Source organism: Mauremys mutica, chromosome 1, assembly GCF_020497125.1.
Source record: "Mauremys mutica isolate MM-2020 ecotype Southern chromosome 1, ASM2049712v1, whole genome shotgun sequence".
Taxonomy (NCBI): domain Eukaryota; kingdom Metazoa; phylum Chordata; order Testudines; family Geoemydidae; genus Mauremys; species Mauremys mutica.
The window spans coordinates 256,989,909-257,007,418 of record NC_059072.1 but is presented as its reverse complement, the minus strand read 5'-3'; the positions used below and the strand labels follow the sequence as shown (position 1 = coordinate 257,007,418).

The 17,510-nt window shown below is 46.0% G+C and overlaps 1 protein-coding gene across 1 annotated transcript in view; it reads right to left on the bottom strand.

Annotated features, from left to right (window-relative positions):
• Nucleotides 1–17,510, bottom strand: part of COL4A1 (collagen type IV alpha 1 chain) — a 217,260-nt gene that overhangs the window by 43,628 nt on the left and 156,122 nt on the right. Inside the window, exons 26-36 of the mRNA XM_045007958.1 lie at nucleotides 16,039–16,207; nucleotides 14,970–15,062; nucleotides 14,755–14,859; nucleotides 12,106–12,203; nucleotides 11,728–11,878; nucleotides 11,069–11,182; nucleotides 10,462–10,629; nucleotides 9,068–9,157; nucleotides 6,922–7,074; nucleotides 5,229–5,327; nucleotides 5,047–5,136 (exon numbers count right to left, since the gene is read on the bottom strand). Of these exons, the coding sequence (XP_044863893.1) occupies nucleotides 5,047–5,136; nucleotides 5,229–5,327; nucleotides 6,922–7,074; nucleotides 9,068–9,157; nucleotides 10,462–10,629; nucleotides 11,069–11,182; nucleotides 11,728–11,878; nucleotides 12,106–12,203; nucleotides 14,755–14,859; nucleotides 14,970–15,062; nucleotides 16,039–16,207 (1,330 nt within the window). The remainder of the gene's footprint in view (nucleotides 1–5,046; nucleotides 5,137–5,228; nucleotides 5,328–6,921; nucleotides 7,075–9,067; nucleotides 9,158–10,461; nucleotides 10,630–11,068; nucleotides 11,183–11,727; nucleotides 11,879–12,105; nucleotides 12,204–14,754; nucleotides 14,860–14,969; nucleotides 15,063–16,038; nucleotides 16,208–17,510) is intronic.

The window sequence follows — 17,510 nt, the reverse complement described above, 5'->3', positions numbered from 1 at the left end:
GAGGAGCACCTCGTGTACCAACAGAAACAGAGGGAAGGCATAAAGCAACTGACCCAACCACATGATCTGGAAGGCGTCTGCTATCGAGCCTGGACTGTGGCCCCAGAAAGAACAGAAGGCTGGGCACTTCCTGTTGGACCGCGAAGCGAACAAGTCGACTCGGGGAAACTCCCAGGTGCGGAAAATGGAATTAATGATATCCGGATGTATCGACCATTCGTGAGTAAGAAAACACTTGCTCAAGCTGTCTGCCAGAATGTTCTGGACATCCGGTAGGTACGAGGCCTGAAGGTTGATGGAGGGGGCTAAGCAGAAGTCCCACAAAAGGAGGGCTTCGTGGCAGAGTGGCGATGACAGGGCTCTGCCTTGCTTGTTCAGGTAGAACACAGCCGTGGTGTTGTCCGTTAGGACTGCTACACAGTGGCCCTGCAAGTGGAGGAGAAAGGCTTGGCACACAAGGTGAATTTCCCTGAGCTCTTTGATGTTGATGTGCAATGACAGCTCGCTCTTGTGCCATAAGCCCTGCATTGTCAGGTTACTGAGGCGGGTCCCCCATCCCAGGGCAGATGCGTCTGTGACCAGGGTAAGGGTGGGTTGGGGGGATGGAATGGGACCCCAGCACCCACCATCCGAGGATCCAGCCACCATTGTAGGGAGTCGAGTGTGCACTTCTGGACCGTGAGGACCATTTCTAGACTGTCGCATCCAGGTCGGTAGGCTGAAGCCAACCATGTCTGTAGCGGCCTGAGTCTTAGTCGGCATGCTGCACCATGTAGGTACAGGATGCCATGTGACCCAGCAACCTGAGGCACTGCCTTGCTGTGGTGGTGGGAAACTTGCAGAAGCTGGTAATTATGCCTGTTATAGCCAAGCACCGTGCTGCCGGGAGGAAAGCCCTCGCTTGGTTTGCGTCCAGGACTGCACCTATTAACTTTATTGTTTGAGTAGGTGCGAGGACGGATTTGCTGACGTTTACCATGATACTCAAGCGAGTGAATGTGTCCGTGATTAGATGTACCTGAGACTGGACATAAACCCCATATAAGCCAGTCGTCGAGGTACGGGAAGTTGTGCACGTGGTGTCGGCGAAGAAAGGTTGCCACAACTGCCATGCACTTGGTAAAGACGCCTGGGGCTGTGCACAAGCCGAATGGGAGGGCTGAGAACTGATAGTGCAGCTTGCTCACCATGACGCGGAGGAAACGTCTGTGAGGGGGGATAACTGAAATGTGAAAGTACACGTGTTTCATATCGAGGGCGGCATACCAGTCTCCCGGGTCCAGTGAGGGAATGATAGTGGCTAAGGAGACCATACGGAACTTCAGGTTGACCATGTACTTGTTGAGGTCCAGAATAGGTCTTAGGCCTCCCTTTGCCTTGAGGACAAGGAAATAACAGGAGTAGAAACCCTTACCCCTGAGCTCCTTCCTCCACTGCCCCTAGGGCAAGGAGGGATTGAACCTCCTGGATGAGGAGTTGCTCGTGAGAAAGGTCCCTGAAGAGGGACGGGAAAGGAGGGTGGGAGGGCGGGATGGTATGGAAATGGATGGAATATCCCGTCTGCACCATACGGAGGACCCAATGGTCCGATGTGATACGGGACCAGGCATGGTAGAAATGGGATAGATGTTGAGAAAGGGATAACTGTCCGGGCCAAGAGCTGGTATTCTGTCCTCTGACACACCTTCAAAATGGGCACTTAGGGCCGGGGGTGGCTTGGACTGTCTTTGACCTTGCCCGGAGAGGGGGCAAGATGGTCTACATCGAGAGTATCTACTTCTTCAATGAGAAAAGTCCTGCCTCAGTCTAGGAGGGAAAGGGCATTGCTGAGTGGTCTGGGGTTTAAATGGCTTCCTTTGGTTAGCCGGGGTATGCATACCTAAGGATTTAATAGTATTCCTCGTGTCCTTTAAAGCAGGGGTCCCCAACGTGGTGCCCGCGGGCGCCATCTAAATGCGCCTGCGTCCTGGCTGGCGGTGGAGCATCCGCCGAAATGCCGCCGAATTTCTGCGGCGTTTCGGTGGCGACACCTCTCGATGACGTCGCTTGTCCATGGCAAGTGGCATCATCGAGAGGCGTCGCCACCGAAATGCCGCCGAAATTCGGCGGCATTTCAGCGGATGCTCCACCACCACCATGGTCCTTCGTCTGGCACCCGCCAGACGAAAAGGTTGGGGACCCCTGCTATGCAGGCGGGAATCACTTTGTTCCGCAAACAAGCCCTGGCCATCAAAGGGGAGGTCCTGGATAGTGTGCTGAACCTCGGGCGGGAGGCCTGAAGACTGAAGCCAAGCGTTCCAGTGCATGGCGATACCTGATGCCAGAGTGCGTGCAGCTGCATCCACAGCATTGAAGGAACCTTGGAGGGAGGTCCGAGCAACCAATTTGCCCTCCTCAGCAATGGACCCCAGTTCTGTACGAGCCTCTGCTGGGAGAAGATCTTGAAATTTGAGGACCGCAGACCAAGAGTTAAAATTGTCCCTACTGAGGATCGCTAGCGAGAGACCCCCAGTAGAATAAATTTTTCTCCCAAAAAGGTCCAGATGCTTAGCATCCTTTGACTTGGGCACAGGCCCTTGTTGGCCCTGCCTTTCCTTGGCATTCACCACATCCACCACAAGCGAGCGTGGGGTGGGGTCGGTAAAAAGGTATTCATAACCCCTGGTGGGGACAAAGTACTTTCTTTCTACTCCCTTAGCTGTGGGAGGGATGGAGTCCAGGGTTTGCCAGAGAGACTTGGCATTGTTCTGAATGGTTTTATTCATGGGGAGGGCCACCCTGGAAGGCCCCTACAGGCCTAGAATGTCCACCATAGGATCCTCCTCCTCCACAACCTCCTCATTTTGGAGGTTTATATTGAGGGCCATGTGCCTCAACAGTTTTTGAAGGACCCTGAAGTCCATCGGGGGTGGACCAGACGTGGACGTGCCAGCCACAGCCTCATCAGGGGAGGACAAAGATGACTCCACTGGAAGGGCCGGTGCGGAGATAGTCTCCTGGTCAGGCATGAGTGGTTCTTCCTGGGTGCTTGGGGTAGCTCCTACCACGGGCGCTGGCTCCGCAGGTTGGTCCGGGTCTGGAGGGGGGCGGCTGACAGTCGCCTTGGGGGGCCAGGTGCTCAATCCTGAGGGTGGTTGGGCAACTGTGGGGGCGCCCTGGGCCTGGTGATATGCCCAGGGGGTCCAAAATTGCCACTGGGGCTGCCAGTTGGGTGCTGGGGGATCTTGGCCAAGGCTCCCCGTGCCCGACTGGGGAATGTCCGAGAACCCTGAAGCTCTCTCTGACCTGCCAGAAGGGGACCAAGATTGCGACAGCCAAGGAGGAGCGGTACGCGAGTGAAGCAAAGGGGGCACCGAGTCCCTTGGCAGGTGCGGGTCATGCGGGGATCAGTGCCAGGAGGCTGATCGCGACCGTGACTGGTGCAGCAATGAAGAGCGGTGCCAGGCAGTAGAGCGGTGCCACGATGAAGAGTGGTGCCACGCTGATGAATGGTGCCACGCTGGCGAATGGTGCCGCACTGGTGAGCAGCGCCGAGCTGATGAGTGGTGCCGCGATGGAGCGTGATGCCGCGATGGAGAGCAGTGGCGGGCCACCAGCCGGTGTCATGGCGACAGTTGATGAGGAGATCGAAGTTCCACACTGCGTCGGTCCAAATGGTGCAGCGAGGTCGCTGATTGTGACCTGGATCTGTAGCGGGACCATGATCCAGCAGTCGATTGCAACCTCGAGCGGGAACGGCTCTGAGGATTGGGACTGTGAGACCAGTGCTGCAAGTCTAACCGGTGCCGTGAGTCAGACTGGTACCTGTGGTGGTGCCGGGACTCTGAGCGGCATGGAGATGCTGGTCTGAGGGCTGCCATTCCAAACATCACCGGTTCACCCTTGCGCGGTACCGGGACTCGGGTTGGAGCCAGTGCTGGGGTCAGAGGCACTGGAGCCGTCATTTCGATGAGCCCTCTGGCGGCCTGGAAGGTATCCAGTGTGGAAGGTAATGTGATCTCTTCCACTTGCACTGTCCCTTGTGCAGGGCTGGGATGAGCAGATCTGGGCCTGGCGGCCTTGTCCTGCATAGAGGCCTGGTTAGAGTCCAGACACCTGAGACAGGAATCGTCAAGGTCGCCCATAGGCATGGGCTTGTTGCAAGAGTTGCAAGGCTTGAAGCCCTGGGACAGCATGCCCCAGATCCCTGCAGGGCAGTCATTGACGGGACTGCTCTCAACTACTAGACTATGCTTAATACTATAGGAAACACTTACCACTAACTAATAACAATTAATTGACAATCAAGATAAGATAAGCTAGGGATAAGTGGAGCACTTGATGAAACAAGAGACCACTGTTCCAACAACTATTACGGGCAGCAAGAAGGAACTGAAAGGGGGTCGGGCTGGCAGGGTCTTATATAGATCGCCATATCGGCGCCCCTCCATGGGCTCCCCAACCAGCCCGACGGGTAGCTACTAGGGAAAAAGTTTCCGACATCCGTGCACACGGTGCACGCACACACCTAACTGGAATTGATATGAATGATCACTCGAAGAAGAACATAGTTTAACAAGAAAATCTTCTTTGACTGAGCACTAACAATAATTATTTTTAACTTGAGGCTTTCCAGGGTCAGAAAGTGGCCAGACACAGGTGCACAAGGGGCAATAAGTTCCCTACACCATGTGGAGCCTTTCCACGTCAGTTCCAGGCAGAGGAGGAGAACAGGAGTAGTGTGCCACAGTGCTGAGTAATCAGTGAGTAGAGCCTGGACTGTCGCACCACTCCAAACTGTTGGCCAGCAGAGCTGAGGTAACATGAGGTGGGATGTAACCTGCAACCAGCTGAGGGAAGTTATTCCCCTCTGAAATAAGGAGGAGGACTCTGTCACAATTCCTTCCTGGGCATCTCTCCTGGGGTGACACAGCTATTGGTTAAAGTCTCAATCTATCCCTAAATATTTTAAGATCTGTGTTTCCTTCACTATTTTGACCAGCCACTTTTGGCAGATATCTTTGTGAAGGTGATATCTCAACAAGCTAAGTTCACACCATGTGGTACCTGGCAAACCCATTTCTCCAATTGACCCTTTTTGTCCTGGAAATCCTGGGTCACCTGGGTATCCTGGAGGGCCTTGATCACCTTTTCGTCCTACGAACAATGAAAAGTATTACAAGTTCCATTAGTTAACAAGGGTTACAAAAGTCTGTGCTAGTTACATTTATTAAAAGCTGCAAACATACCTGGAAGTCCTGGGAAGCCAGGTTCACCATCCTTCCCTGGCATTCCTGGTACACCATAATCCCCTGTTTTTCCCTTTTCTCCAAATGGTCCTTCTTGTCCTGGATACCAAAAAAAACAAAACTAATTTTCAATTCTTTAATTAATTTTACTCTCACATGTAAAGTAATAGGCAAATCCTGCATTGTGAGAATCTTCACAGTTGTCACTTCTCTATACTAAGCAAGGAAATGGATTAATTCAAACTTCAGATGTAGTGCGGTAACATTGTAAGAGTTATCTAGCACACCAGCTACGTATATGTAACCAAAATCAGCTTTGTTGTTAGTGCACACAATCACAGTATTGGGTTTCTTCTGTAACATATGTGGCAAGATATATCTTGAAAAAGACCATGCAAAGAAACATAATACATTCAGAATGGATAAATGTATTTGAGACATCTAGCAGAAAGCTAGTATCCTATTATTAATTATATTAATGTGTAATGAGACACCAGACAGTGTCAGGTTGCAACATGAATGACTGAGGTGACTATTCTGCTGTCCAAGCAGGTAACTGTGGGGTCTGTCTGTGAACAAGAGGCTGTTTGAGTGACCTCTGTGTTGGCTCAAATGTGAAAGCCCCTGCTACCTTGATTTACCTAACTTTAGACCTTTGTCTAAGAGCCCCCTTATGCTGTTGTCCATACATAAGTATAGTGCCTCTGCTTCTAAGCCATGGCCACTATCCTGTGCACCATTTCTTTTTGCAAGACACAAAATGAAGACAGTTCCAAAGGAACTGACAATCTTAGAGAGAAACGGAGAAGACAGCACATATAGAGAAACCCAGAGGAAAGGGTCACTGTGAATTAGATTTTTTTACCTTTATATTTTGTTAGTTGATTCACTTCTTGTTAGCATCATACAATAAATTAGTCTTAATAAGGAATCTGGGTGCTGGAGAGTAGCTATTGAAATTTTTAAAACAAGAAGCTTTGTTGAAAAATGGCTTTAGTTTGAAATTGAATTTTTTCAATGAACATTGTTGAAAGATTTCATTATTAAAAAAAATATGGTGCCTTTTACCCAACTGAAAAGGTTACTGAAAAGATCACTGAAAGTTTTAATTTACCAAAAAATGGATTAGCGTTAAAACCAAAAATGTCAATAATCATTTTGATAATGATTTTCATAAAAAAAAAAACAAAAAAAATGCATTAAAAAAACAGCAAAAAATTGGGTCTGTTTCAAAACCTTCAAAAGGAAAACAACTTTGAGGTTTCAATATTTTTCAAGAGCAAAGGTTTAAATTTTCTGACCAGCTATTGCGGTTACTGTGGACACACTTAAAATGTTTCTTCTGTTGTGAGAGATTCTGCTGATTCAAGAGATACTTTTTTCTCCTAAGGATGTGCTTAAAATGAGAAAAAGGATTGGTAGAACCACTGATTTCCGGCAAACCAGTAGAAAACTTTTAAATTTGTCACTGTATACCAGAATGACACCTTTCCCTAGGGAGTGTTGAATAAACTTGGAGATAAATGTTTAGTTGGCTATGTGAAGCTCCTAGATTTTGATTTTTGAAAGCTGGCTTTCTAAAATCAAGATGTAACAGAGGACAAACACCAAGCATCACCTTTAACTAAGCATTATCGTTAACACATAATAGATAAAGATCAGTACTTATCCAAATATAAAGATAAAAGTTTACCTTTTTCTCCTGGGTCTCCCTTTTGGCCTTTTATATTTCCCATGTCCGTTATCTTCATGGTTCCTGGTTCTCCTCGTAGACCTACTTCACCTTTACTCCCTTTTAAACCAGTATCACCTCGTGGCCCTGACGTACCCGGAAAACCTGGAGTACCTGCAGTGAGAGAATACCGGATAGAACACCACAGTAACGTATGATGTGTGACAAATATGTGCAAAACAAAGTAATTACTAATTCAAACTGTGAGCTCAGTGTACCAAGGTCAGGGGAGCCTGATTTACCTCCACAGGGACAGGATGGGGCATTTTTTATTCATGTTCCCATGAGGGTAGCTGTGTTGCAAGGGAGGTTGAGTTCTGCCAACCAGAAAGCTGCTTTAATTTATGACCAGGCTCCACAGCAGCCCTGCCTAAGGAAGTGGCCTGGAAGGATGTTTAAATCACTGCACCTTTCAGGTGGTGTGGCCCTCCCACTTTTTCACCTACCTTGTCCCAGCAGAATGAGGTTGGGGTTGGAAGGAAGCTTCTGTTATTGTCATTCCCTCTCCTGCCCCTCCATCAGATACAATGTGCCCAATTTTCAAATGGGGGCACCTTATTGTAACACCCCCAAATTATAGAATTTAATGACAATCTTTCTACATTTTTTTTAAACCCACCTAGGAAAATTTAATGATAGAATCCTATGGGATGGCTAGAACAACCCATAGGAAGGATTTAACTCTCCTTTAAATTCTATATCTTTTAGAGTAATTTCTCTTGAATCCTCCGTGATCTGGCTGGTCCTTACCCTGCACTTGCATGGAAAAAAACCTCTGGATTAGTGCATCCTATTCTTGGTGTCCCGCTTTGCTAACAAGGCCACTCAAATCAAAACAACATACACTTCAGTCCATACCTACTCCCCAGACATGGCTATTTCCAAGGCCCTGTCTTCACTAGGAAAATAAAAGATGTATTTTTAACATGTTAAAATCATAGAGTAGCCAAGACAGTTGCACTTCTAACACGTGTTAGCTGGTCATGGTAAACCGTAGTGGTGGAGTCTATGTTTTATCTTGACCTGTTAACACATGTCATAAATACACTTATTTTCTTAGTGTGGTCATGCCCTGGGGTTCCTCTTTAGGAATTCTCAGCCCCAGTCTCTGGCTCCCACCTGCCTTTTATCAAGGGTAGAGTTAATGAGCCATGTCTTCAACAGTGAGTCAGCAGGAACCAATCAGCAGCTCCCTGCAGGGGTCTAATACCTGCTAACAGACTCCTGCCACTTTTTTACAAATTTAAAACTTCTATAAAACCTATTCATTTCTTGTGAAGTTTTACGTAAAGGTCTAGGGCATCTACCCCATAAATAGATGCTCAGACTGATGCATATTCATGCTGAGGTGCCAATTTAAGTATTTTAGGACAGGAATGGCCAATTATGGTTGGAAACTGAGCTTAATAAATCAGTGTCTATAATACATTTAGACACCGTGCTCTCAGTGGCTCAGTGCAGGGGCGATGGAATCTTCCTAAAAGTGGGGGAGGGAGTGTACAAGGGCTCACCTCCTATGTGGCCCCACCTCCTGGTGAAGCCGGAAGCTGGAGCCTGGCCAGGCAGTCTGGGCCCCTCCACCTGCCTGGGATTGGGGGGGACTGAGAGCAGCCCCCAGCCCATGTCCTTGCCCCCCAGACACCCCACCCAGGGCAGGTGGAGGGTCCGTGGCTCCCCGTAGCTGCCTACGCGGCTCTTACCCCAACCTGGCTCCAGCTTCTGTCCTGACTGGGGGCGGGTCTTGGGGGGAAGAGGAGGGGCAGGGGACCGGGCACTGGGTGAAAAGAGGACGGGCCAGGCCAATCAGCTTTCAAAAAGTGGGAGAGCCATGGCCCTTTGGCCCCCCCAGTTCTGGTGCCCCTGGCTCAGTGTCTGTGCTCTAATGATTATACCATATCTTAGATAAAAGTTTTAAACTTCCATTAACATTGTAAATATGCTAAACAGGACCTCAATATAACATGCAGATCCTGACTCCAATATTCTGTCCTCCTTGAACGTCCAAACCCATAGTGGGTTTTTCAGATGACTTTAGATTCACATTCTAATCAGAGGCAATCTCTTTTAATGAGTTCTCGCTAGATCTTCATTTGTCAAAAATTCCTACCTTTTTCACCCTGAAATCCTGGATTTCCTAATGGCCCAGGAGCACCTGGGATTCCAGGGGTTCCCATAACTCCCATTTCTCCTTTGATGCCTGAAACCAAAGCAAAATAATATTTAATAGAAATGTAATTGACTAAAATAAAATAAGTAACAGAAAGTGAATGACTTACTGCCTATATTACATTAGGAACTGAACTCTTGAAAAAAAGATAAGTCAAATGGGATGAACTAATTTAAAAAAACATATTTGTTTAACAATTGTATAGTCTTATATAATTCCTGATCTATATTGTCTCAACTTTATATTCCATTACTTATTGTATTTGTCACCCTCTCTTTTAATACATATGTAAAAAAATAATTTGTACTGTCAGTGATTATATTAATCATTAATAAAAATTTAGTAAGTAATATGTCTAGTAAACAACACATGTTCCTTAAGTCTCAGAAAACAAAATCTAATCATCCAAGTATAATCTCTTATCAAATGCCATTTATATATATAAAAAACAGAGTAATTTGGTCAAGAAATACATTTGGATTTTTTTAAATTGTTAGCACAGGATTCCCAGAATCTTTTATTGTATTTTATTTTCAAACTTATGACTGAGCCCACCTGAAATATTTAAATCCCATCCATCCCGCCCAAAATAAAATAACCCAGAACTATGGGCTCTGTCCTGTCAGTTTGTTTGCCAGGTGTGTTTTATATATAATATCATATACACGGCAAGCCCAGTAGGCTGTTAAAATAGTTTGCAGTGAAGCAGTTAAATTAGTAATCACATCTCAGAACCAAACTGATAGAGAAAGAAACAGTAAAAAAAAAATAGATGAAAAGTAGAGAATCAAGATCAATCCAAAATAGAGAGTTCTTGACAGTTCCTTAAAATTCCAAAGTAATGAGATGCAGGGTCAGATGATAATCTCAGCTGGAATTACAACACAATTGCTCCAGGTTAATACTCGTTTTATTGAGCTCAAACACTGCCTAAACATCAGGGATGAGTCTGACAGAAGAACAGCAGTATCTTTTGTTTTTTAAAGGTGGATCCTTAGCCACAATTTAAGGGCTTGACCTTGAAAGCTATCAAGCTCTGATCCACCAGAACACTTAAGGAGATGCTTAGAGTTAAGCATGTACTTAAGTGTTTTGTTGGATCAGAGCCTGAGTACTCAGAATCTTCCAGAATCAAACTCTAACTGCAATGAAAGGCATACAACTAAGTGGCATAATGACACAGAATTTCACACAACTATGATTTAATAAAAAAGATCCTATTCTTAATTTATTTTGCTTACTTAAAAAAACCAAACAGATCTTTAATTTATTATTGGTATTTGAAACAGTCAAAAAACCGAAATGATTAATTTTCTGAAAGCAAAAATGCATACCTGGAAAGCCTGGAAGTCCACCTTTTCCTTGTGGACCAGGTTCGCCAGATAAACCTACCAGACCTGGTAGCCCACTCTGGCCAGGGCTACCCTTATCTCCTTTTGGTCCTGGCATATCTAGTCCTGGGATACCTGGGTAGCCCCTCTCTCCCTTTGTTCCAGGAAATCCTACAGGGAAAAAAACCCAACTCTTAATAGAGCACATAGGACTTTATTAATCCGATGACAGTATAAAGTATAAATATGTTCTGTAAATGTGCATCTTGTGGAAAACAAAGTGAAAAAATCCTCATAATCTAAGTGCTGTTTCAATCTTATCCATTTCTATTTTTAATCTGCTACATCAGCTGGTATGTGCCGCCTGCAGAGATTTTGGGAGGAAGTTGCGCATCAACTTTCAGTTTTAGGTCACAGAAATGAAGCCTGATGACGTTCTGGTTTTCTAAGGATTCTTATCCACGGAGTTTACATTTCTAAAAGGCTGGAAACTATTATAAAAGCGGCCTACCACTTTCCCCCATATTAATGCCCATAGGATTCATAAAATTGATTCCAGATATAAATGAAAAAGGAAGAACACACAAAACCAGCAAGTATTTTGTATCACCTTTTGGTCCCTGTGGCCCTGGTCCTCCTGGAGGTCCGGGAGGCCCTGGAGGGCCTATTCCTGGCACACCTGGGGGACCTTGTGAACCTGGTAATCCAGCTGAACCTGGGCCACCTACAGGGAAAAATAAAGCAAAAGTCAATTATTTTGCCATATTACCTTTTTGGCTTGCTTGGGGCAGATAGTAGACAGGCACTTTGCACGACATTCCCCCCACTCGTGCAAAGGGCCAGCAGAAGGCCTACACATCATTTAAGTCATTAGTGTTTTCTTCATGGCTGTTCCAAAAGCAATGGGGAGAGGAAGGGCTGCACAGCCAGGTGGGCAGGAAGGAGGCAGAGAGGGAAGGGAAATGGACATTATATATGGAAGCTTAAGTGGTGCACGGGTCTTTTGCTGGCTTTTTGCACAGGTGTGAATTTCAACCATTAAGATTTATTTTTAAAAATTGTAAAAAATGTTACTACTAATGAACTACAAGGAGTCCGGTGGCACCTTAAAGACTAACGGATTTATTTGGGCCTAAGCTTATGCCCAAATAAATCCGTTAGTCTTTAAGGTGCCACCGGACTCCTTGTTGTTTTTGTGGATACAGACTAACACAGCTATCCCCTGATACTTGATACTAATGAGCTGTAACTTTGATTTTTTTAAATTACCTTGGATTCCTGGCTGACCAGATACACCTGGAAATCCTTGCTCTCCTCGTAAGCCAGGCAAACCAGCATTTCCTTTTTCTCCAGGGAAGCCAGCTGGGCCCTGTGGGCCTGGTAATCCTTTAGGACCTGGGAGACCCACTCCAGGGTCACCCTTAAGGTGCAAATAATATAGATTAGAAGTCAATATACAATAAATTAAGTGTTTTTAAATTAAGCAATTGGGAGGCAGAACATCATACCAGCCTTCTCTGGATATATGCTAAATTACCCCAGATGAGGAGTTGGCCTACTATACTTTTCTTAGTACCAGCAAGAGCTCTGTATTGTTGATAATACAAATAGTAATTGAAAAGAACAACGTAAACTGCAAACACTCACTTTGTGACCAGGTAAACCTGGTGTGCCTGGTAAACCATCAAAGCCAGGACGCCCTTGAGGCCCTGGCTGACCTGATGTGCCAGGCTGACCTGGGAAACCTACAAAACAGACACACATAATCAGGGTCTCAGTAAGTTAACCCTAAAGTTTCTTCTGCTTTTTAAATGAACTATTCACACTCACATAGAGAGGTATTAAACAGGGTCACGTCGGTCTCCTCAAATGCCAAACGTGTGAGGAGCTGAGCACCTCTTGTGAGGGGCTGTGCAGTCCCAAATCTCAATAACTTCAATAGAGTTTAGGGGGCTCAGCACCTTGTAGGATTTTGTCTTGGGTGAATGAAGTAATATATATATTTAATGACTGATGCTGAATTAGTATTTGCACAGGTTGACCTCATTTAGAAAAAATATGCCTTTTTTAAAGGAAAGAATGCATTCTAGTAAACTTTCTGAACTTCTGCGGGCATTTAAAGTAGACCTCCCAGAGCACTAGTCTGCTTTGCATAATCATAAATGCATCTCCTTTTCCACACAAAAAGCTAGATTCAGCTTTGAGGCTCAGTCCCTGACAAGGGGTGGTGCATAGATGTGCTGCCCAAGGAGGAACATGGGGAAGGAGTTGCAACTATGAGACATAATTCATTTCTTGCTCCTTACTCCGAGGGTAAAGCAATTTACTGCAGCCCTTTACTGGATGCAACTTATTTCCTCACTTCCAGATCCACCAATTCAGGGGTCAGCAACCTCTGGCATGCGGCTCGCCAGGGTAAGCACCCTGGCGGGCCGGGCCAGTTTGTTTACCTGCCGCGTCCGCAGGTTCGGCCGATCGCGGCTCCCACTGGCCGCGGTTCGCCGTCCCAGGCCAATGGGGGTGGCAGGAAGCCACGGCCAGCATATCCCTCACCCGCGCCACTTCCCGCCGCCCCCATTGGCCTGGAACGGTGAACTGCAGCCAGTGGGAGCTGCAATCGGCCGAACCTGCTGACGTGGCAGGTAAACAAACTGGCCTGGCCCACCAGGGTGCTTACCCTGGCGAGCCGCGTGCCAGAGGTTGCCGACCCCTGCACTAATTGATGAGTCAGATGTGGGTGGAACCAAAGCCCTGCCCATTCCCCTCCCCTTTAGAACTTCTATGAGGCTGGCAGACCAGGTGCCAGCTCATGCCACTTACAATATCTCTATCCCATGTTATGAGGTAATATTTGAGTGTTTGCTCTGTAACAGTAGAAGTGTTTGCTCTGAAGCTGTAAACCCCCACAGTCAGGAGAGAAGCATTACCAAGTATGAAATACTGGTTTACCACAGGAGGTGTTATCTCCTGCCCAATAAAAGAAGGTCCATAGACACCAGACAAACATTGTTGAACATCAGAGGACAAAACACTTGGTTAATTGCTCCCTCCCATGTCCCCTTCCCTACTATGAAGCAGAGACAGCTTGAACTCTGGGGGAAGGGAACAAAAATCCCTGATAAGAAGAAACTGGTGCTATCACTATGCTGCTTTGACTTCGAGAGGGCAAGATTTCTAAGCATAAGCCAGGGATCCTGAGCCATTTAGCCTGGGTTAGCCCAAAAGACATATAGAGGATGCTTATTATAGAAATTTCTATCATCTTTTGGAACCTGAGCCTGTAAGTCATTTGTGTGTATGGTTGTTTGCTTTAACCTTATGAATAACTCTCTCATTTATTTTTCTTAGCTCATAAATTTTTATTAAATTTATTATAGGATTGGCTACAAGCATTGTCTTTTGTGTGGGATCTAACATGCAATTGACCTGGGCTAAGTGACCAGTCCTTTGGGACCGGGAATAAATTGAACACTGTTGTGATTTTTGGGGTAAGGGACCATCTACCACAAAGGCAGGCTTGCCTGGGTGGCACGATAGACTGGAGTACCCAAGGGGACTGCCTGTGACTCCATGTTTATGCTGTTGTAGTGCCTGAGGTGTTCATATTTGATACTTGGATGGTGAAATCTGAGTATAGAATTCACAACCAATTTGGGGTTTGTGCCCTGCTTCTTCACACTCTGCCCTGAGGTTGGTACTCATGCCCTTGAGTCTCTCCAGATAGCCTGACAACTCTTTCCAGCCCATCTACTATTCAGATAACAGATATGCAGCTTGGATTCACAATACAGTGAGCAATAATGCAAATGCACATGGGGTTTTGAGGAAAGGGGGGTTACTTGCCATTACTCCCTACCCTGGCTTAACAACGCTGGGTCACAATCCAGCACTGAAAGAGTGTGAGCAGTGCTCTGAAGTATATCTTCCATATGTTAGTAAGGGTACATCTACACTACCCGCCGGATTGGCAGGTAGCGATCGATCTATCAGGGATCGATTAATCGCGTGTAGTGTAGACACGATAAATTGATCCCCGATCACACTCCCGTTGACTGCTGAACTCCAGCTCGGTGAGAGGCGGAACCAGAGTTGATGGGGGAGCCGCGGCAATGGACCCCGGGCCGCGAGGACATGAGGTAAGTCGAACTAAGATACGTCGACTTCAGCTATGCTATTCTTGTAACTGAAGTTGTGTATCTTAGGTCGATTCCCCCCACCCCACCCCACACCCCAGTGCAGACCAGGCCTAAGAGACAGACATATGGCCAAGGACTTGTTACTATGTAGTTTTCTTACCTTTAGGGCCAGGAGGCCCAGGGAATCCTATTCCTGGCTGCCCAAGAGCACCTTTTTCTCCTGTAAGTCCAGGTTTTCCTGGAAACCCAGGATCACCCCTGTCACCTTTGAAAACAAGACAGACACAGTACATTAAGCACTTATGCAAAAAACAACTTTGGGGGGTGGGAAATGCTTTACTAGCAACAGAGAGAAAATTCAAGAGATAATTGTACCTTGGACTCCAGAAAAGCCAGGTGGCCCTGGGAGACCATCTGACCCTGGGGGACCAGGCAGAGGAATGACTTGTCCTGCTTCACCCTTTGGCCCTAGAAAGGTAATGTCGATGAATCAATACTTATGAGTAAAAATGCAACTGTATTAATACACAAGGAGGTGTATATATTCTGAGACACTAGAAATGCCCATTGCTTTTTGTTTTCCTGTTTTTACTACTCATCTCCAGTGCACTGATTGGAAGATGAAAAGGCCCAAGCATGAAAGAAATACATGAAAACCAGAGAATTCTGGCTGTTGTTTTGACTGCCACAAATCTGTATCTGCCATGTGAACCCACCAAGACCCACTGACACAGGTGAACCAGTCCCAGTGGGCTAGACTGTCACTTAAATGACATGCCAGTGGAAAGGAGTAAAGGGTATGTGTGTGTACAAAATGCCCTTACAAAGCTGTGTGGGTTAATCAGATATTGGTTTTGGGCACATAAATGGGAGTGTGGAGTGTGTGGCTGCAGATGCTTGGCTGCATGTATCCTTATTCTCAGGCCAGTGGATCAAGATTCTGACACCCTTACTCACATTGAGTAGCCCTGGTAACTACAGTAGGATTTCTTGTGAGTGAGGGTATCAAGGTATGGACCAACCCCAAATTACTACCCCTCAGGATCAATAGGGAGCAGGACAGGAATAGTAACTCCACAGGGTGAGGATCACGACATCTCCTGGGGCTTCTCCTGGAGTGGGGCAGTTTACGCAGTAATCCTTGCACAGGCCTTTGCTCAGTGTCAGATAGTATAATTCAGATACATTTCGTACCTCTGAACAGAGGAGGCTGAATTTGTGGAGTGGGAAGAGTTATGTTAACACAAAAGGGACTAATGATCTCCCAGCTTTGTTCTGGGAGACTCTGTAAGTAAACTATCTGTGAGCATTCAGAGCTGCAAAATGCACTGTAAGGAACAAATGCTGATGACCTAATAGGTCCCATCTTTCTCAAATTCCTATGACACATGTACCTGTTAAAGAGAAAACATCATTTTCCCCTTCTCTGTATCTAGTGTGTTACCTGGACGGCCTGATACACCTGGGTTTCCTGGAAAGCCTTTTTCTCCTTTGTCACCAGCTGGCCCAGCAGTTCCAACCCCTGGAAGACCAGGCTGGCCTCTTTCACCACGTACCCCAGGAAATCCACTTGAGCCAGGGGGACCACGTTCTCCTTTCAGCCCAATTGTACCCTAATTTTAGGGAAAAAACAGTAATATTTACAGTACCTCTCACACTAATAATGCCTTACAAGTGATCTGAAAAGCTTACTAGTCTTTGTAAGATTCATCTATGATTTTGTGGCTTCTAGACTGGATTCACTGCAATGTACTCTTTGGGCTCCACTTTGCATTACTGAAGCCAATGGACTTCATTGGAAGCAAGAGTGGGTCTCATATGGAAGAGCACTTGGAAGCTACACCTGTTGCAGAAAGCACTGAAGGGGCCATTTAATGACCAGTTCTCTGATGATTACATCATCATTTCCAACTAGGATTTAAATAACTGAATGTTGATTTATACAGTTCCAGAATCAGCACCACAAAATAGTAACTGACTTCAAGGAAGTATCTGGATTTTAGAAATAAAAACCCAGAAAATTTCAGAAATACAGAATTCCAATTTTGGGGTGATTTCTATTATTTAAAATAGGAAATTGTAGCAAGAAAAGTGAATCCAGTTTAGAGTTCTGTGCTAAATGCCTCAAATAGAAAGCATAAGCGGGGCATTCAGAACCATTTTTCCTCTTTCAGGTTCTCTGAAATTACAGTTTGCTGGTTCTTATTCTACAGGATACATCAGAATAGGGACAGGACAGAACAGGAGCCAGCAACCTGTCCACCAGGTGCATTCATGAGACAAAACAAGTAAGCTTAAAGTAAATTATATGCCAAATGTCGCTAACAGATATTTTCTAAAAGCCAAGAAAATATGGCATTCAAGCTTCCCAAAACTGCAGCGACAAATCTAGCTACTGATATTGGAAGTGGCTGCTGTGAAAATGACTGCAATCTCTTCACATCATAACTTGAGCATAAGAAGAACATTCCTTCAACAATGGGCTAGATTCTGACTATCAGCAGAGCCCCCACCAAAGTACTGCAGGTAAACTGCACCTGCCCAGGATAAGCCTTGAGAGAGACTGTGACTCAGAGTGCCTCCCCTACTTTCTCCTTGATCCCGGGGGTAGTAATTTATTGCTGGTCTACAACTACCCCCGTGATCTTGCCAGCAATTTTCTGGGGAAGGGAAATGGAACCAACTCTGCCCGTTCACCACAGTTCTGGGGAGGAAGCAATAGGGCAAGTAGGTCTGGTTATTCACAGGCACCAGGCCACACCATGTAGGTTAGCCTTACTTTCTCCCATAGAATATACTCAGAGCCCAAACGTAGCTCAGTGACCCTACCGTCATGCAAACATTCTTAGCTGTTTAGTAATATGGGCCTCATTCTTATACCCTTACTGCTTAGCAGTTCCACTGAAATCCTCCATT